Source organism: Trichechus manatus, unplaced genomic scaffold (genome assembly GCF_000243295.1).
Source record: "Trichechus manatus latirostris isolate Lorelei unplaced genomic scaffold, TriManLat1.0 scaffold00236, whole genome shotgun sequence".
NCBI lineage: Eukaryota > Metazoa > Chordata > Mammalia > Sirenia > Trichechidae > Trichechus > Trichechus manatus.
In genome coordinates this window covers 1,901,381-1,922,697 of record NW_004444172.1, presented here as the reverse complement: position 1 = coordinate 1,922,697, position 21,317 = coordinate 1,901,381, and the positions used below count along the sequence as shown (strand labels likewise).

At 40.9% G+C, this 21,317-nt stretch overlaps 1 protein-coding gene across 1 annotated transcript in view; it reads right to left on the bottom strand.

Moving 5' to 3' along the window:
* The window catches only part of LOC101360462 (fatty acid desaturase 2-like protein FADS2P1), a 33,148-nt gene extending 12,448 nt beyond the window's left edge, over nt 1–20,700 (bottom strand). Inside the window, 5 exon segments of the mRNA XM_004389245.1 lie at nt 491–616; nt 5,494–5,595; nt 7,333–7,530; nt 20,382–20,436; nt 20,438–20,700. Of these exon segments, the coding sequence (XP_004389302.1) occupies nt 491–616; nt 5,494–5,595; nt 7,333–7,530; nt 20,382–20,436; nt 20,438–20,700 (744 nt within the window).
* Between the last annotated feature and the right edge of the window lie 617 nt (nt 20,701–21,317).

Sequence of the window (21,317 nt, the reverse complement as noted above, 5' to 3'; positions counted from 1 at the left end):
ACTCACAAAAAAAAGACCAGACTTACTGGCCTGACAGAGACTGGAGAAACCCTGAGAGTATGGCCCCCAGACACCCTTTTAGCTCAATAATGAAGTCACTCCTGAGGTTCACCCTTCAGCCAAAGATTAGACAGGCTCACAAAACAAAACGAGACTAAAGGGGCACAATAGCACAGGGACAAGAACTAGAAGGCAGGAGGCAACAGGAAAGCTGGTAATAGGAAACCCAAGGTCTAGAAGGGAGAGTGTTGACATGTTGTGGGGTTGTTAACCAATGTCATAAAACAATATGTGTACTAACTGTTTAATGAGAAACTAGTTTGTTCTGTAAACCATCATCTAAAGTACAATAATAATAATAAAAAAAAGTAGGAGAGATGCTCTCAGATGTACTTGAAGCTGGAATTTCCAGCTTCATCTTCTAAGACAGGCTGTAGGCCTTTTCAGGAGCTACTTTGTCTTTCTCTGGTGCCCAGGATTCTAAATGTACCTTCACAGGTTGTAAATCTCCAAGCAAAATAAGTGGGCTGAAGTCAATATCTGGGTCTTTGGGGTAGATGTTCATTTTTACATGATGTTGGAAGTGTTGATAATTCCACCAGTTTGATGATAAGCCCTGATGAGAGGAGAGGTTTCATTAGCTTAAAGACTTCTTTTCTGTACTATCTTTCACTATCAGAGTTTTCTGCATGCATACACAATGTTGAAATAAGACATCCGAGCTTCTCAAACATGCCGAGTTAGAAAGATTCATCCAATACAGGCTTTCACAGCCTATGAAGAAATAATTATCTGACTCAGAAACGCAACTTCAGGCTAAAACTATGCCTGATGATGAAAATCATAACACATTGAAACCAAATTTTTTTGTCCTTTTTTTTCAAATTTTATCTTCATTAAAAAATAAAACAAAAACCTTGGAAGGTTGATAGGACAGACATTATTATTCCTATTTTACAAATAAAGAAATATTGGCCCTGAGACTTTAATGAGTTCTGGGGAAAGAAGTGGCCCCAGGTCTCCTACTGCAGTGAGTATTGCAAAGAATCATGGATCTGAAGTGATCTCAGGAGGGGGCATGCCTCAGATAGCTGCATGTCCAGGCTGCAATGCTCGCAAACAAAAATAAATGAGAGTAAAAGCCTTCCAACGGGTGCCAGGCTTAAATCATCTCTGACGAGGTATTTGTGACTTTTTCCCTCTCTCTCAATGAATTTCTGCTTGTTTAAATAGAGCAAAGGATTTGGAAGCATCTCAACCTGGTTTCATATATTGACTGTACAAATACTGACTCTATGGTTTGGACAAATCACCCATCGTCTTTGGAGCACAATTTCCTCTCCAGTAAATACAGCATAATGACATTTACCACCTCCATGGGTGGTTTGGGGAGACTTGGGATGGTGTATGTAAAGTGTTGGCACATGAGAACTATTCCGTTTCTTCTCCCTTCACCTATCAATCATTTATGGAATAATAAGCAGTAGCATTAGTTTTTTATTGTGTATTTGGCATCAATAACTAGTCTATACGTGTTCCAAATCTGCACTGTCAAACACAGTAGCCACTAGCCACAAGTGACTATTGAGGGCTTGAAATGTGGCCAGTCAAATTAAGATGCAAGTGTAAGATAATACAGATCTTGAAGACAGTGCAGGAAAAAACGGAATGTAAAATAGCTCATCAATTATTGGTTTATTGATTACATGCTGACATGATAGGATATTGGATATATTGGGAAATAAAGTTACCATTTAAACATGTGGCTATTAAAAAGTTTAAAATGATACATGCCATTTTAATATTGCTCACCTTCTATTTCTTTTGGCCACGCTGTCTAGACACTGTACATTTGTGGGAGTAGGGGAAAGGTATGTTTGGAAATCTCTAGGGATTTGCACTGCCTTTCCACGGGCTTCACTGTCGGGTCCCCTCTTAGCAAAGTGCCCCCTCCCCCGTGAGGAGCGATATTCTTTTCTCACCTCTAACACTCTCCCTAAAACTCTTACAGTGGAATCTCTCTCTCCAACCTGGATCTAGCTTCTAAATCTCACACCTGTTTCGGCAATCACTTTCCAAACATTTCCTTTTGAATGTTTCACGGTATCTTAAACTCAACCTATCCCAAACCATACTCATCAATTTCTCTTCTCTTTTCTAGGACCTCGTTGCATTCTGTACTTCTCCGATGAAATTGCAGGTTACCCACTCACTCCCTCATGTGTGCCTTCATTCATTCATCCACCTACTATTTACTCTGACACATGTGCCATGTGTCAACTACTGAGGTGAGTGTTGGGAACATAAAGAGAAACACGATGAAATGGGATTCTCACACTTATGGCACATACAATCTAATGGGGAGCAGTAGACAATAAAACAAGTTGTTAGAACACAGTGTCATAAGCCATGATTCTCTTCGTCAGTTAAAGCCTCTGAGAGCTAACATTTTGGGCTCTTCCACCAGCTGACTCCACCCTTTTAGAACAACCACCAGTGTTAATGTGGCAGACAGATTTTGATTCATCATGGGTCAGGAGCAGATCTTAACAGCTCAAGGCCCTGGAGCTTAGAACAGTTGTCAGCCATACCAGAGTAATGAAGGGTGTGATCTAAAGCAGCTGGTTCCATCCTGGCCACCTATGTCTGGAAGCCATTATTCCCAGAGATAACGGAGAGAGTACCCATGGGGAAGTGAGGATTATCAGTTGCATGAAAACAGCCTTCCCATGTCCCTAGTGCTATACAGGAACCACCCTGTCATTTCCTATTTCCAAGTTAGGACTTTGGTGCACTATAATGAACCCAGGGTCACTGGGTGGTACAAGTCATTTGTGCTCGACTTCTAACCTAAAGGCTAGTGGTTCAAACCCGCCCAGCGGTGCTACAGAAGAAAGGCCTGGCAATCTGCTTCCATAAAGATTATGGTCAAGAAAACTCTATGGAGAACAGTTCTACTCTGTAACACATGGGGTCACCATGAGTTGGAATCCACTCAATGGCAATGCGTTATAAAGAACCCAGGTTTTGTAGTGAAACCAACCTGAGTTTAAATCCCTGCTTGACCATCTACTAGCTGTGTGACCTTGGACAAATTCCTCATTTGTCAAATGGATGAGGCTGCTGGAGGATTACAAGAAACAAGAAGCTTGACACTCCTTCCTCCCCAAAGGTTTTAGGATGTGATCACGGAAACAGCGTAAGCCAGATTTTCTAGAAAGGTCCAGATTTCAAGTCTTTTTGTCCCATTATCCCTGTAAGAACATTTGATTCTTATTGTTTTCAAAATGTGCATACTGAGGTGGTTGTTAAAAAAAATATGCTACAGGGGGTTCTATTTTGATTTCAGTATTGCATAAAAGTCCAAAATGTACACAGGCATTTTGTGGTTCATTTTCAGAAGGCTCTTTTATTGTGCAAACACTGCAAAGACCAGAACACCGATATGTTTGCACAGCTTATGAATGAAAACTCTGTAGAATCTCAATATCTGTGCCTTTTCTGGGGGAAAGGTTAATTGACCCGAAATCAAGTTTTAAAATATAAAATTGAGATGCAAGTGTAAGGCGAGGATGTTGCTGTTTATATTATCATTTTCTTTGTTACTACCTTACCGCCCACCTTTCTTCCCCGTAAGTAATTTTCCCTCCTGCACATAGTTGAGTGCTATATTCATTTTTGCTCACAAATCACTGGTTTTGCCTGCAGAAAGGCAGAGTACACATGGTTTCCTTTTAGAGCCATTTCCCATTTCCTCACTCAATTCATAAGTCATTGAGGTTATATTCATTTCAACTCATGCAAAATTGTTTCTGAAGATGCAATTGGTACAGAGACAGCAGTGTACAAATCTGGACCAGTGGGAAAGCAGTGATTTTTAAAAGCACCAGTGAGTGTGGGGCTGATCTGAAGCATTCCATGTACCAAAACCAAATCCATTGCCAATCACCTTTAGGGCAGATGAGTCTTGTCTTTCCTCTCTCTGACTCCTCACAACAAGGGAGATAAGGTGGAAGGGCCTATTACCTGAACCTCAGAAGGATGTAAGAAACCTTCTCTGCTTTTATTCTGTGGTAAATTTCTGAGTGAATCCAGAAACACCTCATCTATGTAACACTGGCGGAATCGGGATGGACTAATTTCTCTACAGGAATTTTCTGGATAAATGAAACTTGTCACATAAAATGACAATACGTTATTCATTCAGACCATTTTGGGGTATAGACACATTTCTAGTGTGATTCCAGATCTAACTCTCTTATTTAATCTACTTAAACCTCAGTTCCTTCAACTGGAAAAAAGGTGATTGCAAGAATCTTCCAACTCAACAATGCTCTGACGTATGGTCTAGTTCCTTAACTTCTTAATACCATCATGACTGAACACTTTTCTTAATGATTCTGGCTCCTTATTTTGATACGTGGAAAGATTGCTCCTATATTAACAGCAGCTAACATATATTGAGCATTTCCTATGTTCTAGGCACTGTGTGGATATTGCATATAATCCTAACAACAGCCCTATGAGGTTGAAGCCATCACCTACCTCTATTTTTAGAGTTGAAGAAACTGAGGTTAACTGACTTTAAGAAGCTTGTTTAAAGTGACCGAGAAAGTTAGTGGCTGAGGTCCCGCAGAAGTCAGGTCTGTCGTTAGAAGAGTGATTCTTGACCCTATTTGAAGGTTAGAATCACTGGGGAACTTTCAAAACCATGCTAACATCTAGACCTCACTGCAGATGAGTTAGATCAGAAGCTCCAGAGTAGTGTCCAGGCCTCAATGGTTTTTGAAATGTCCTCAGGTGACTCCAAAATGACAGCCAGAATTGAGAAGCACTACTCTAGAGCCGATAATATTTAATACTGTACTATGAATTCTTCCATTTACCAGTTTATAGGGTATTGGCTTAAATCATTCACCCCTTTAAACATTAGTCTCAATTGTAAAAGAAACAAACAAACAAAAAATCCCCCAAACCAGTTGCCATTGAGTTGATTCCAACTCATGGCGACCCTATGTGTTACAGAGTAGAAGCGCTCCATCGGGTTTTCAAGGCTATGACCTTTTGGAAGTAGACTGTCAATTTGTCCTCTGAGGCACCTCTGGGTGGGTTCAAGCCACCAATCTCTCGGCTAGTAGTCGACTTCTTAACTATTTATGCCACCCAGGGACTCCTCTTAATATATATATCCTGGTGGCACAGTAGTTAAGAGCTATGGCTGCTAACCAAACGTTGACAGTTTGAATTCACCAGCCGCTCCTTGGAAACCCTACTGGGCAGTTCTACTCTGTCTTATAGGGTCGCTGTGAGTTGGATTGACCTGATGTCAAACGGTTTATATATGATCTACACTGTAGTATATTTACATTTTATTTGTGGGGTGTGCATAAACATTTTTTATCGACATGAGTGCACAATCAAAAAACCTTGGAAACCACTGCCTTAGGGAATGATGTTCAAGAATTCCCATCCTACTCCCTGAACAGCCTGTACCTTGAGATGACCTGCCGTAAATTTATGCATCAGGTGGTTCCACTTGGACTTCTTAAATATGCAAAGATGTCCTGAGTCATGTTGCAAAAATAAACTCTGAGCCTAGGAAGAGACAAAGTTGTTATTAGAGAAGCCAAGAAGAAACCAATGAATGAGTCTATCAGTACATTCAGGAGCCTGCTTGCCAAGAAGAGTGGGTGATCTTGGACCTCAAGCCAAGTTTACTTTCTATTTCCCACATATGGCATGTTCTTCCCTAACTCTGTGCCTTTGCATAGGTGATTCTCTCAGCCTAGAAAGCATTCCTTGTCACCATCAAAATCCTCCAGAGTGGAGCAGAAAGACTTTAGAGCTAGGCAGGTTTGGGTTCGAAACCATTCTTTACCACTTCTGAACTTTGTGACTCTTGGCAAGTTACCAATGGCTCTGAACCTCACATCCTCATCTGATAAATGGGGATAATAGTAACTGGCTCACAGGGCTGTTGAGCAGCTTAAATATGTGTCAAGTGCCCCACTCATGTTAAACACCAAACAGATGTTTGCTTCTTGTTTAGAAAAGTTACTCTTGAAGGAAAAAAGCCCATTGGCTTTTCAAGAAAAAAAAAAAAATTACTGGAATCTGGGGACACATTATGGAGCCCTGGTGGTGCAGTGGTTAAAGAGCTTGGTTGCTAACTGAAAGGTTGGTGGTTCAAACCCAGCAGCCACTCGTTGAGAGAAAGATGTGGCAGTCTGCTTCTGTAAAGACAGCCTTGGAAACCCTATGGGGTAGTACAACTCTGTCCTATAGGGTTGCTATGATGATGGCACAGGGTTATTTATTTATTTATTGGTCTTTGGACACACATTGCTGCTAATTCTCTACAAAACCTTCCTCAGTTTTTCCAACCAGAATCAAATGCCTCTTTGAGCTCCAACAGCACGTGGCTTTTCCTTTTCTTGGTGTCGGTGCCATTCTGTCGTGTAGTATGTCTGGTTGTCTGAATAACTATATTCTCTGCTGGATGACATGTGTCTTGAGGGCAGCGTCATGTACATTTCTCTTTGTATCCACAGCACAGTGTAACCTAGGCTAGAGATTTGTATTTTATTCAACCAAGATTTATCAGATTTCCTGCCATGTCAGTTGTACTGTCACTCACAGTGGAACCCATATGTTCTTATTCTCATATAGTAAGATGTAGTCTCTGCCCTTAAAGAATTCATAGTCTGATGCACTGATGCATTGATTGATGTTGGTTTGTTAATGAATGAAAGGATCAGTGTTGTATGGCCAAGGACAGATCGCTGGTGACTGGACTTGTGTGCAAATATTAGGGCTAATGGTAGCAATTCTCAGAGTCCCTGCGTGATGCAGATGGTTAATGTACTCAGCTTCTAACTGAAAGTTTAGAGGCTCAAGTCCACCCAGAGGAGCCTCAGAAGAAAGGTCTGAGATCTACTTTAGAAAAATCAGCCATTGGAAACCAATATGGAGCACAGCTCTACTCCAACACTCAGGGAGTTGCCATGAGTTGGAGTCAACTCGACGGCAACTGGACTGGTAGCAATTATCATTAATTGAACATGTATCGTATTACAGCCACTGTGCTAGGCATTTTACATATTAGTTTGCTAGTTTTCCTGAGAATAATTCCATGAGGAAAATTATTATCTCAGTTTTACAGATGAGGGATCTAGGGCTCAGTGAGGTTTGGTAACTTGCTGCTAAGTTTCAGACATTGGAAAGTAGTTTGCCAAGAAGTGTCAGGAGGTAGTTGACAACAGTCTGAAGAAGAAACAAAAATTTCTGAACCTTTCCCTGAGACCACTGCCTGGGCTTAGAGTACTTGCATACCTGAGAAATGGTGAGAAGAAAGGAAATGAGTATTGTAACAGTCCAGCAACTGCCAAAATTCCACACTGTTAGCCAAGACAGGGCTTCCAAAATCAAGATCTGGGCCAGTTGAAGGAAGTAGAACCCCAAGTTGGCCTTGAACATGTTCTTAGCCTCTAATAAACTCCACAGTTCTCGGAAATCTTCCACCAACTGGGACTGTGACATAGATATTTAAGGAAAGAATAAGTTTCTTCAGGGAAAAAAAAAACACGAACATATTGATAATAAAATAGCCACCATTTATGGGATTCTTACTATATGCTAGACTATGCTAAGCATTTTAGATAAACAAATGTTTTAGCCACTTTCACAAAGTAGAAGGTTAGTATTATTATTTCAGAGTTAAAGAAACATGTATTTCATAGAAATATTATCTGGGGGGAATATCACTAAATCTGGGTCTCTCTTTCCAAAATGATTGGATCAATTTGCCAGAATTAAAAACCAAAAATGATGAACCAACAAAACTTTTGAGCAAATACTATGATTTTTTTTTCTGTAGAAAAGAGAGATGAGTAGTGATTTGTATACTATTATGGAACTCAGTTAGGATTAGTATTTTTTTCTTTTTTTTTGTGGGAGGAGGAAGAGGCTATATAAGCCTAGCAGTTACTTTTTAAACCATCCGTATTATTTTAGGTGTTGATTGAATTCTGGCTGTATTTTGAGGAGCTTGGCTGCCAACATGGATCTGTGTTACCATAGTTACTGGTACAGCTTATAAAGTGCTTTCCAAATCATCAGCTGTTCAGTGTATGTAAAAGGCTCTTTCATAGAAGATGATGAACATAGAACAATATGGTTTACTTAAGTTAGCTCTCTACCATCTGTCTGCCTGTTTGTCATATTTTGGTGGCTTGAGTGCCATCCTTTGGTGTTGTACTTTGCATGTTGCTCTGATGCTGCAAGCTATGCTCCCAGTATTTCAAATACCAGCAGGGTCACTCATGGTGGAAAGGTTTCAGTGGAGCTTCCAGACTAAGACAGACTAGGAAGAAAGGCCTGGTGATCTGCTTCTGAAAATTAGCTAATGAAAACCTTATGGATCACAACAGAACACTGTCTGACTCACTTTCTTTGGACATGTCATCAGAAGGGATCAATAGCTAGAGGAGGACTTCATGTTTGGTGAAATAGCGGCCAATGAGGGCAAGAGAGACCCTCGGTGAGATGGATTGGCACAATAGCCACAAGGATGGGCTTGAACATGGTGATGACTGTGAGGACGATGCAGGCTGGTGCAATGTCTTGTTCTGTTGTACATAAGGTTGCCATGAGTCAGAGTCGACTCGATGGCAGCTAACAACAAATTAGCACTGAGGATGAAATTACTGAGAGTTGTTCTACAAAGTTCCAGAAACAATATAGGCTCTGTAGTGACGTTAGAGTGTGTCTGCTGGTGGGAGTGGTCCTATGTACATGCACTGTGTGTTTATGCCCGTATGAGTTCATGTACAATACTGGCATTGGTTTACAAGATTGCCACATCATACTGGGGGGCTTGTACAAGGGCTAGGAAGAAATGACTTGGCTTAATGACTAAAATAGGTGTGAAACTAGGACAGTTAGAAAGGTGAGCAAAGTATGGGAAAGAGGGCAGGGTTGTAGAGATTTAAGAAAGGAGAAAAATTTGAAAAAATATCTTTTGCAATAATCCTAGAAAGCCGAGAATTGCATTTCAATGTTCACCGATGCAACTCCTAAAGCATCCATTGCTTGGGAAGGGCTGGAAAGGCTCATCTCTCAAACACACACACACACACACACACACACACACACACACACACGATCTATGGCAGGCCTTTACCCCTAGAAACTCTTTTAGCTGATCATTATCTTACATCCCTCAGCTATCAGTGAGATTTTTTTCCTTATAGGACATTTTTAGGAAAATCAAGTAAGCTTTGTAGCATCTTCCATTCTGAGCTAGTGCCTCCTTCCCTTGAACTGTTGGGACACATCTGGAAGTCTGTAAATTGCTAGTGCTCCCTTGGAGTTCATGCTAATGATAATATCTCAAATTTATTGAACATTCACTATGTGCCAGACACTGTTCTAAGCACTTTAAATGCTTCTAACTCTTTCAGTCATCTTCCCAGGGACTCTTAGGGATTGGATACTATTACTGTTGCTATTTTACAGAGAGAGAGAGGAATTGAACCACAGGGAGATTTTGTAACTGGCCTAAACTCATACAACTTGAGAGTGACATGGCTGGGTGTGAATCCAGGTGGTCCAAACCCAGAATCCACTCTCCTAAGTGCAGAGCTAGGCTGCCTAACACTGTCAGGTGGAATGTGAGTCTACGTGTTGATTTCAGCTCTGCACATAATTAGTTCTGTGTCCTCATGCTAGTCACACTTCCTCTATTGTTCATTCTGCTGCATACTTCCTCTGACTCTCTTGGGAAATGCTGGACTAGATGTTATCAAAGGTATTTTTTAGTTGTTGCGGTCTATGATTCTAAAGCTTAGTTCCCCTAAATAGGAAGAGAGTGATTTAGTGGTTAATAATGGAATAAAGAATCTCAGGATGAGCCATACAGAAAAATCTTGTTATGCCTGTTGTTTAGAAGCAGGTTAGAATGGAAACCAATCTGATAGATCAACATCAGGGTGTAAAGGAAACATAAGATATTGTGATTTCGTCTTACTCTGGGAAGTCATCTCAGCATGCTGGAACAGTGTTCTGACAATAATATTCTTCTGGGTTCGTTGTTTCTTCTGATCTCCAGCCAGATTTACAGGTCAATACTGTGACAACCGATACTGAAGAGCTATAGAGTGTTCCAGAGTAGTAGGTATTGGACCGGTATATGGAACTCTTTTCATTGCATTCATAGGCAGTATAGAAAAGGAGTTTGGACAGTCCTAGAATATTCTAATTATTTTAAAGTCTTTTCTAATAGAGTCTGTATACTGAGTTGTGAAATCCCCATCTTGAAAGGCCTGCAAAAATGGGTTCTGTTATCAACATTGTTGGGCAAGTATGGTCTTGATAAGGAAAGAAGACAGAATCAAATGAAGAGGAGAAGAGGGTGATGCCAGCATTTACTCTGTGTATCCTATGTACAAGCTACTCTTTGGGGCAACTCCTAATCATCACCTTAGTTTTGTGTGGTTCCATCCCTTCTGTTGTACAGGTAAAGACATGAAGTCTGATGGGAGAAACCTCTTGATCAAAATGACCCAGTTAGTAAATAGTAGAGCCAGGACTTGAACTCAAGGTTATGTGATTCCAAAGCCAGGAATCCATAAGGTCCACTCCAGCCTTAACATACATAATTTTCTTTCTGAAAGGTCTTTCAAGAAAAGATTGATGCCAGATATTTTTGGATGATGATAAAATCGATATGTGTCTGCTGGGTAGAGAATAATGATGTCTCCCCACCACTTAGCTTTTAGTCACAAGATACACTTCACATCTAGCTCCAACTTACCTCTTTAGGGTTACCTTCCATCAGTACCCCTCACGTACCATATTCTCCACTGGACCTCTCCCCGTTCAAAAAACACTCCATGCCCCTCTATGATTCTGAAGCTTTACACAGACTGGTCTCTTTCCCTTGGCTATCTTCCTCCATCTTGTTTACATAAAAGCTCCTACTCATCCTTCAAGACCCAGGTTAACTATTGTCTCTTTGTGTGGCCTTCCCTAACTCACTCAGGAAAGTTATTTATGATCTTCCGTGGGTTCCCGTAACACTTTTTTTTATAGAGGTTTTCAAATTATGTTGTAATAAATCTATGTACTCACCCCGTCTACAGTGCTTCATGAGTTTTTTGAAGACTGGGACCATGTACTATTTATCAATGTATATCTAATACCTATTGCTATTTATCAGTGTGTACCTAAAACCTAATTCAATCCATAACACTCTTCCCAATGGCTCCTCCAACTTGTGCAAAATACATTCACCCCATCCCAGTACCCCAAAACTCTTAACTCATTCCAGCATCTACTCTAAGTCACAAATCACATCTTCTGGATCACCTAAATCAAGTATGGATGAGACTCTGGGCTTGTTTCATCCTGGGGCAAGTTTCTTTCCATTTATGGACCCATGAAACCTAGAACACAAGTTATCTGCTTCTAAAATACAATGGTGGAACAGACATTGGGTAGACATTCCCATCTCAAAAGGGAGAAATTGGAGGGAAAGAAGACGTCATGGATACCAAGCAAGTCCAAAACCCAGCAGAGAAATTTTCATTAGATCTCAAAGCTTGAAAATAATCTTCTGCTCTTTAGGTCCATCTGGGCAATGGCCCTGCCTTTGGACTCTGGGTGTTGGTCCTACCCTCTGAATTCTGCGTAGCAGTCCCTTGACCCTGGGTGTTGGCCCCACTATCCTGGCTTTGGCAATGGCCTTCCTTTCCTGGCCTATTTTATGCCTGTAGAATTCAAGGAGGCAGACAGCTTTTAAACCTGGAGCATTTCTGCTGAGATGATTGATTGGATCCATAGGTCACATGCCTAATCTCTTTAGCAAATATTTGCCTAGACATACTCTTGATGTCATCCTCCCCAGAACAAGCTTTCTTAATTTTTACAATAGAATTTTCTAAATCTTCAAGTTCTATCTGCTTTTTGCTTAACAGTTCATGCCTCAATATATATCTTTCCTCCCACACATTATTATAAGCAGCAAGGAGAAACCAGGCTGGCCCTTCAAGATCTTGCTTAGAAATCTCCTCAGTCAAGTATCCAAGTTCATCACTTACAAGTTCTACTTTCCACAAAACATTCAAACATAATTCAGACAAGTTCTTTCCCACTTTGAAATAAGGTTCACTATTGCTCCAGTGTCCAATGACATGCTCTTCATCTTCTTTTAAGATCTCACCAGAAGCACATTGAAAGTTCACATTTCTAGCAACATTCTGTTCATGATTATAGAAGCTTTCTGTACAACTATCCTCACTTTCTTCTGATCCCTCATCAGAATTGCCTTTAATGTTCATAATTCTGATGTTCATAACAGTCTCCTCAAGGCAATCTAGGCTTTTACTACCAAGCATCTCAGACCTCATCCAACCTCTACCACTTCCCCAACTCAAAAACCACTTCCACATTTTCAGGTATTTGTTAGAGCAACACCCCTACTCTCTGGCATCAAATTCTGTCTTAGTTTCCTAGTGCTATCATAATAAAAAATACCACAAGGTGGACGGCTATAAAGAACAGAAATTTATTTTCTCACTGTTCTAGAGGCTAGAAGTCCAAATCAGGATTCCAGCTTTGTCGATTTCTTCTGAGGGCTTTGAGAGAAGAACCGTTCCATGCCTCTCTACTAGTTCCTGGTGGCTGCTGGCAATTCTTGGCATTTCTTTGCTTATTATACACAGATCTTTATATGGTGTGTGTGACTCTGTTCTTGTGTCTGTCCTTTTATTTTATAAAATGCCATCAGAAGGAACTAGAATCATGACCCTCTCTTCTCCTGTATGACTTCCTTAAATTATCTGATAACATCTGCAAAGAAAATCCAGTTCTCCAAACAAGGTCGGAGTCACTGGTGCAGGGGTTAGGACTTCAACATATCTTTTTGGGGGACACAACTCAATCCATAACACTGATCTTTTTGCTATTTTAGCATCTTTCATTTTAATCAGTTTGCCATTTGACTCCTTTCTCAATCATCATCTTTACCCCTTAACCCATTCATAAATTCATACTATATATAATATAGCTCACTGGAAACTGATTATAGTTCATCTAGAAACTGATTATTTCCAAAATAGTATCAGTGCAGGAAAGATGGCATTATTACTTCATATTCACAAATTGCCTGGATATCCAGATACATATATATGTATATATATAATTTAATAGGGCATGGAGGGATGTGCATTACTATAAAAGCAGCATGATCCCTAGTGAAAGAGAAGAGCAGGACATAAATTCAGAAGGCCTGTGATAAAATCCTTCTTTACAACTTAAGAGTTATATACAGGTTGTGCCTTGCATAAAGGCACCCAGCCAAGAGGGCAAGTATGGGCTGAAATCCAGCTGGTGCTCTGTTTGCCAGGGCTTGTGCCTGTGGGGCTGCAACCAACCAAAGAGTGTGCCTTTTCCTACTTCACACTAAGGCACCGTACGGGATAGGGATAGCAGGATCCTAGGCTGTGCCATATTGGGCAAATTACTTAATTTCTCCAAGCCTCAGTCTTTCCTCTAACTGTGGTTAATAATACTATCCAGATTGCCTTATGGTCTCAGTCGGTCAGTCAGTCAGTCAGTCAGTCAGTCAGTCAGTCAGTCATCCTAAAACCTTTATTGCGGACCTAGCCTAGTGGTTAAGAGCTTAGGCTTTAGAATTAGACAATAGTAAATGGCAGTGATGGAATGTTGTTACTATTACTTTGTTCATCTGAGATGGGTTGACATTTCCCAAAAGAACTTTATTTAGAAACATAAATTTAAAAAAGAAAACACCAATGGTGAATGTATGTATGTAATTACAAACAAGATAAGTAGAGTGTAGACTCACCTCAAAAAGCTCGCCAGAATAGTCTATACTCAACCATAGATGAAGACCCCGACACCCACATCTTTGGGTAATTCCTCTTCTGCTCCCTTCTCAGATATCATTGGCCCCAAGCTAATGGCCAGAACAACAGGCTCCTCATATTTCAGGTGAAGGGTGAGTTGTGAATGGGCCAATTTGGGGCAGAATATACAGCCTTTGCCTCTCTCCTGGGAGAGAGCTGCTTTGGAATGAGAAAATCATGCAGACTCCCCTTCACCCACAGGGATAAGCAGGAAGTTATTTTTCCACTGCAGCTCATTTCATTGTTTGAGAACACCAGTCCAGGGGGCATGATGAGACAGTGTCTGAGAAATTTCGTTATTAGAAATCTCTGATATGTTTCTATGATGCTTTCAGCTGAGCTTCAGCCCGAACTCTCTTTCTCCATTGTCTCTTCCAAACCTGCTCCTCCTCCTGGCTTACCTATCCTATAATGGAATCACCACCCACGTTGTTGCCTAAGCCAGATATCCACAAGTTGGTTTAGACTCCTTCATCCTGCTTACTCGTATAGCCACTCATCAAACCTGATACATTCTGTGTCCTAGATATCCTTCACATCCATCTCCTCTCCCACATTCCTGTTGTCAGTATCTTGTTCATGTCTACTTTCCTGGACTACGTAATTGACTACTTCCTGGTCTTCCTTCTTTTTGACTGGCTTTTCTCAAGTTCATCTTTCCCTCAAATGGCAGACTGACCTTTCAGAAAGGCAGTGTCTCCTTTTCGCCAATTTTTGTCTGTTAGCACTTCAACTCCTTTCTCTTTCTAGTCCTCTATTTATTTTCAAACTTGAACCATAGGTCAAATGAGAAACAGATTGTTTATGAAATTTTGATGATCCAGGAAAGGTGAAATTACTACTTTCCTTTCATCTACAGCCTAGGAATCTTGGTCGATTTTTGTTGTTGTTGTTGCTGATGATGGAGACGGGGAGGGATGCTGTGCTAGAGAAGTGTCAGTACACAGAGTGGATGGAGATGAAGACATGCAGTGAGAGTAAGATGCTAACCCTTTAGCTGAGCACTTAAAGCCCTTTCTCCCCCTCCTCTTTCTTTTCCTTCTTCCTTCTCCCCTCCCCTTTCCCTCCACCTTCTCCTTTTCTTTTTTGTCATTACACCATGATCATGACTGACATTAATTGAATGCGTACTGTTTGCCAACGTTGTGCTAAGTACAGGGAGTGGCTAAGCTAGGATGCTCATTCTGGCTGGGCCTGACATTAATTACCTCTGTACACATTCTTCTCTTCCATCTACCCAGGCTTGCCTCTGTTGGCTCTTCTCATCTCAAGCCACTTAGGGTACTTTCTTTTGGAGGTGCACCTAAGTTTACTTCCTTCCACATAATAGTACTCCAGAGAGTCGAAACTGGTGTTGTTATATTTCCTCTAAGTTTTTGGCATCTTTTCTCTGTCATGTTGTCTTTAACCCTTATGGGAAAGAATTTCAATTTCTTAGTGTGTCTCCCAGAGCGTGGCGTCCATAGATAACGAGTGGGCTGACCAGCACACAGGATAATAAACTTACCGCTTTCTTTGTTCTGGGAATGCTGCCTCTCCTCTGTACACATCACAAGATTGCATTTACTTCTTTTGTGGGGCTTGGAACATGCAGTTGCTTTATACAATACTAGTAGCCAACTATTTATTCATATGCATTTTTCTGTCATCAAAATGTTCTGTAATCTTCATTTTAATGATTTCAAAGTAGCTTATCATGTAGATGCATTGAATCTATATAATAAAATTTTTAATATTGCATTTATAGGTTGTCCTTCAGGTGAGAAGATCTGGGCCTAGACTCTAATTGTTAGCACTGTGCCATAGTTTTAAATTCATATAGTTTGAAAATAATAACATACCTCATACAGTAAAGTGTGGAGTAGTAGGAGCTTATGCATCACCGATTTTGTCTTATGGATTTATTTTTCTTAGTTAAGTTCTTTGGAGAAAATTAGAACCCCTTTCAGAAGAACTGGGTAATTAAAATGCAAGAGCTGCCGTTGATTATTTAATCTGTGCTTTAAGCACCATAAGGAGCACTTTATGTATATCTTTGCTGAGTTTCACAACAACCCTGTGATGAAGGTGTTATTATCCGTTTTGTAGATAAGGGAGCTGAGGTGCTGATTGCTTAATCAACTTCCTCAAGGCATTCCTAGTAAATGGTGGAGCCCAGACTCAAACCAGAACTGTCTCATCCCCAGACGTGTGCTCTTAACCATTAGGCTGGACCCCCGATAAAGGTTTTAGAATGACTGAGTACATGAATGAATGAACGAATAACCCTATGGGACAGACTGCATAATATCTATATCCATGTTCTGGAAAGAGAATTGAGGCCTGAAGAAGGGCTTTTGTGTAAATAAGAAAAAGGTGCTCCCACTGGGCAGGTGCAGTCATGGGTCCAAGCCTAGCTCCCTTGTCTCTCCGGGCACAAGCTCTTAAACTGTAGAGCAAGCATCTGACCTCAGGGTGTCCGACTTAATGACCTATCCTTTTTCACTAGAGCACATGTACCTCTCTGTTCCCAATCAAATGCCAGCAAATATAACCAGAATTTTTAAGCTGGTGGTGAATGGAAAGTGATAATCACGTCTCTGAAAGCCAGTGGTATGAATAATAATAGCTATAATTTAATGTACTGTCACCATGTATGTGGCATGGTGCTAAGCACTTTAAGAGAATTGGTTCCATTGAGTTTTCATCAGTGAGGTGGGTTGTGCCATTCCCATCTCCAGACGAAGAAGCTGAGGCTCAGAGCGTTTCAGTAACTTTCTCAGGTTTACTTAACTGATTCCGAAGCTCATGCTTCCAGTTCTCGGAGTAGCCATGGAGTACTCATTGTCAGAATTCTACTGCACCCTCTCATTCTTCTTGAGCCATCTTCCCTTGGAGAATCTTTACTCTCAACATCGTGGGATTTGCTTTCCCAAAATCTAAGGTACATTGCTGAACATGCTTAGGGTTTTCTTCCTTGACACACATGAATCCTAGGGTGACAAGGTTAGTTTCCCCCAAGGTTCTGATCGTTTCTATTTTATTAATCAATTTCTCCTTGCTGGCTACAGTTGAATGCAGAATCATGAATTTTGAAATATTTTGTGGGAGATAAAAATCATCAACAAATCACAGATTTGTCAGCTGGGTTGCCTCATGCCGAATGAGACTATCAGGTATTTTCCAGATGGTTGAAGGCCCTTGCCTTTGCCAAAACATCCTCTGAGCTAATTTTGTGACTTGTTTTATAAAAACATAGTCCATATTTTCTCTGTATTTAGGATGAGGGGTGGGCTCAATAGAGACCTGCAGTATTTTTCATTCTATTTTTTTTACTCTTTCTCTTTTTATTCTTGCACAAATGTTCTCCACTCTGCTTCTTCCACCTTTAGCTCTCTGGATTTATATGCAGTGTGTATCTTTTTGACCTACTCAATACTCCTTTCTTTTGCTATAAGCTCAGGCACATTTGCCCAAGGGAGTGCTGAACTTTAGCAAAATAACACCAGGTTTTTCAGAAGTGGTAGGGATGTAGCAGGTTGGGTTCAGAAAGGCATTCATCTGACAGTAGAATCCAGTAGGCAGACAGATGGTAGAAGAAGAAGAATCTCGTCAGGGAAAGGGGATGAAAAATTGGGGAAAAAAGATTTAGGTGGCATAACAAGACAAAATCTTGTCTACTTTATAAACTTGCCAGGGTGCTTGTGAATCCGATTGTTATTAGTATTGTACCGTTTACAGACTGGTACTTAGTGAAATGATCTTTTCAATTTGAGACTTTGAAAGCAGTTTGAGAAATTGTATGTTAAACTATGAAAACAATGGGAGCAACAAAGTAAAAAAAAAAAAGTCGTGGTTTAAATTTCAGTTTTGTCATGTACTAATTTTCTAACTTTGGATAGTTATTTCATCCCTCTAACCAGCCATGGATTACACCTCAATATAAAGAAGACCAAAATCCTCACAACTGGACCAATAAGCAGCTGATGATAATGGGAGAAAATACTGATGTTGTCAAGGATTTCATTTTACTTGGATCCACAATCAATGCCCGTGGAAGCAACAGTCAAAAAATCGAACAACGCATTGCATTAGGCAAATCTGCTGCAAAAGACCTCCTTAAAGTGTTGAAAAGCAAAGATGTCACTCTGAGGACTAAGGTGCCCCTGACCCAAGCCATGGTGTTTTCAATCGCCTCATATGCATGTGAAAGCTGGACAATGAATAAGAAAGACCAAAGAATTGATGTCTTTGAACTGTGGTGTTGGCAAAGAATATTGAATATACCATGGACTGCCAGAAGAACCAACAAGTCTGTCTTTGTCTCGGAAGAAGTACAGCCAGAATGCTCCTTGGAAGCAAGGATGGCGAGACTTTGTCTCATATACTTTGAACATGTTATCAGGAGGGACTAGTCCCTGGAGAAGGACATCATGCCTGGAAAAGAAGAAGATCAGGGAAAAAGAGGAAGACCCTCAGCGAGATGGACTGACACAGTGGCTGCAACAATGGGCTCAAATGTAGTAACTATTGTGAGGATGGCACAGGACCGGGTAGTGTTTTGTTCTGTTGTACATAGTGTCACTGTGAATCGGAACCTACTTGACAGCAGCTAACAACAACAACCATCCATTCATTTATCTGTACAATGGAGAGATTAAAATTCCCAACTGAGATATAAAGAACTTCCTTGTAGAATATTTTAAAAGGGATTCCTAAGTGCACTTAAGTGTTTGGGAGATCTCGCTATCTAATGTTAAATGGAAATGTTAATATTTTTTAAGGATTCAGATATACAGGGCATTATAGTCAAGCCGGAGCCCTGGTGGCACAGTGGTTAAAGGGCTACAGCTGCCAACCAAGAGGTCAAAAAATCTACCAGCAGCTCCTTGGAAACCCTATGGGGCAGTTCTGCTCTGTCCTATACGGTTGCTATGAGTCATAATTGATTGGACAGTGATTTTTTTTTGGTTTTTATGGTCAAGCCAGGAGCCTTGGTGGCAGAGTGGTTAAGGGCTCGGCTGCTAACAGAAGATCAGTGGTTCAAATCTACCAGTTACTCCTTGGGAGAAAGATGTGGCAGTCTGCTTCTGTAAAGATTAAAAAACCCCTGCTGTAGAGTCTATTTGGACTCATAGCTACCCTATAGGGTTTCCAAGGCCATAATTGCCACATATTTCTCCCAAGGAGCAGTTGATGGGTTAGAACTTTCACTTAGCAGCTGACTGATTTAACCACTTTGCCACCAGCCTTGGAAACCCTATGGAGCAGTTCTACTCTGTCCTATAGGTTCGCTATGAGTTTGAATCGACTCCATGGCAATAGGTTTGTTTTTTTGGCTTTGGTTTATGGTCAAGCCAACCTGAATCCAAAATTTGGCATTATGATTTGTTGGCTGTATGACACATTATTCATTTCTTTGAATATCAGTTTTCTCATCTGTAATATGGCTGTAATATCTGCCTTCCTTGTGGTGAGTTTCAAATGAGGTAATGTGTTTGAATGTGTCTAAGGTATTCTAGCGACCCAGTAAATGTTATAGATTCCCCCTTAGCTGTTTTGTGGGGAGCGGGTAGTGAAGGAGAAACAGTGAAGAAAAGTAGAAATACTGGAAGTTAGGAAAGATCTGGAATTCTGAATTCCAGATCTGCTGCTGAATGTCCTTGGCAGTCACTTAACCCTTCTGATTTCAGTGTCTTCCTCTGAAAAAGGGGTTGTAGGTGCCAACGGTTAACACACTTGGCTGCTAACAAAAAGATTGGACGTTTGAGGCCACCCAGAGGCAACTCAGAAGAAAGTCCCAGTGATCTACCTCTGAAACATTAGCCATTGAAAACTCTGTGGAGGCACAGTTCTTCTCTGACACACATGGGGTCACCATGAGTCAGAGTCGACAGCAATTGTTTTTTTGTTTTGTTTTGTTTATTATTACCTGTGTCACAGTGTCACAGTATGAAGACTGAATGAGTTATAGGTTGCAAAAAGCTTTGCAAACTCTAAAACTTCTATAAATTGAACATTTTCATCGTTAGTATTAACAACATTTTGATACCCACTGGATAAATCACTTTCTTTTAGACTCTCCAATATAAGAGTCTTAGAAATTTCTACTTTAGTGCAGACATTCCTTCCCCCGATTAGAGACCATACTTAAACAAAAACAAACAAACAAACAAAAAAACAAAACAAAGAAAAAACTAGAACAAAACAAAAACCAGAAAAAAACAACAACAACAACATATATATAGGATCCACTATCAACATCTGAGCTCCTCTCAAACCTGGTGATAATAATTAGACTTTGAGGACTAATTTGCTTCCAAATTCTTGCTGGATAGGAAACCTGAAAAATTGGTTTGGGAGGAGATGAGCAATTGTGGAGCCTAAACATGTACCTGAACACTTTTGGGAAGACAGCCAAGCCCTCAGCCACCCCGCAGCTGGAAGAACTCTCAGAGATTTCGAGATCCTTACCGTGGCATCTTCCCCACCATAGTGGTTGATGACCTTGGGCCCACCTGGGTGCCTAGGCCCAGCTAGTGACGTTGTAGACCTTGCGATCGATCACCAGCCACTGGACGGTCTCCTGGTTGTGTTTCTGGATCTCCTGCCAGCTGTACGTGTTGAGCCTTTTCCCAGGCACCGAGTGCTTCCCCTTTGCCTCTTGCTTTACATAGACTTCAGCTTTCCCGTTTGCTACTGGTTTCCCATTTGACTGATGCTTCTCACCTAGGTGTGGTTGACTCTTTCCTACAAGAGTCCCATTGCTGTCATGCTTTTCTTCAAACTCCATCCTCACTGAACCCCTGGGATTTCTGGACTGACTCCTGAAATCTCTAGTCCTTTCTTCTAACTGGACCACAAAATGGCCTGTTATGTCCCCTTTTATTTCATTACAATAGGATACATACATCAAACATTTCTCCTTGTCATCCTAGTTGTCCCTTCACAAACCTGATAGTAAGCACCTTCCCAGCCTCTCACTTCTCTGTCTCTCCTGAGTCTTTTCTGCCCTTCTGAATGGTCTTTCATCCTCAGAGGTTAAACCACCACTTTCTCTTCACCTCTCCTCTCCTTGCTGGCTGGTCTCTTAGCAGCATCCTCGTTCATCATTAAATGTCCCTTAGTCAAGTGCTGGGACTAATCAGGTTTGGCCAGATGTTGCTGCCTGCCTCCTGAGGGGAGGGGCTAAGCCTGGTCTGGAAGATTCTACTGCTCTGCATCTTGCTGGGTTGGGTTTACTGGCTTTCTGATGTGCCTGTGAATGTAGGCATTTAGATTTGTTAATTTGACATGTGAGCAAAAGCTTTCAAAATCTGCTGGATGACATGAATGCTTGGTAGACTTGGGAAATGTTCTTTTTGACAGCTGCTGTTTCACCCTAGGGCCTTTATTTATTTATTTATTTTA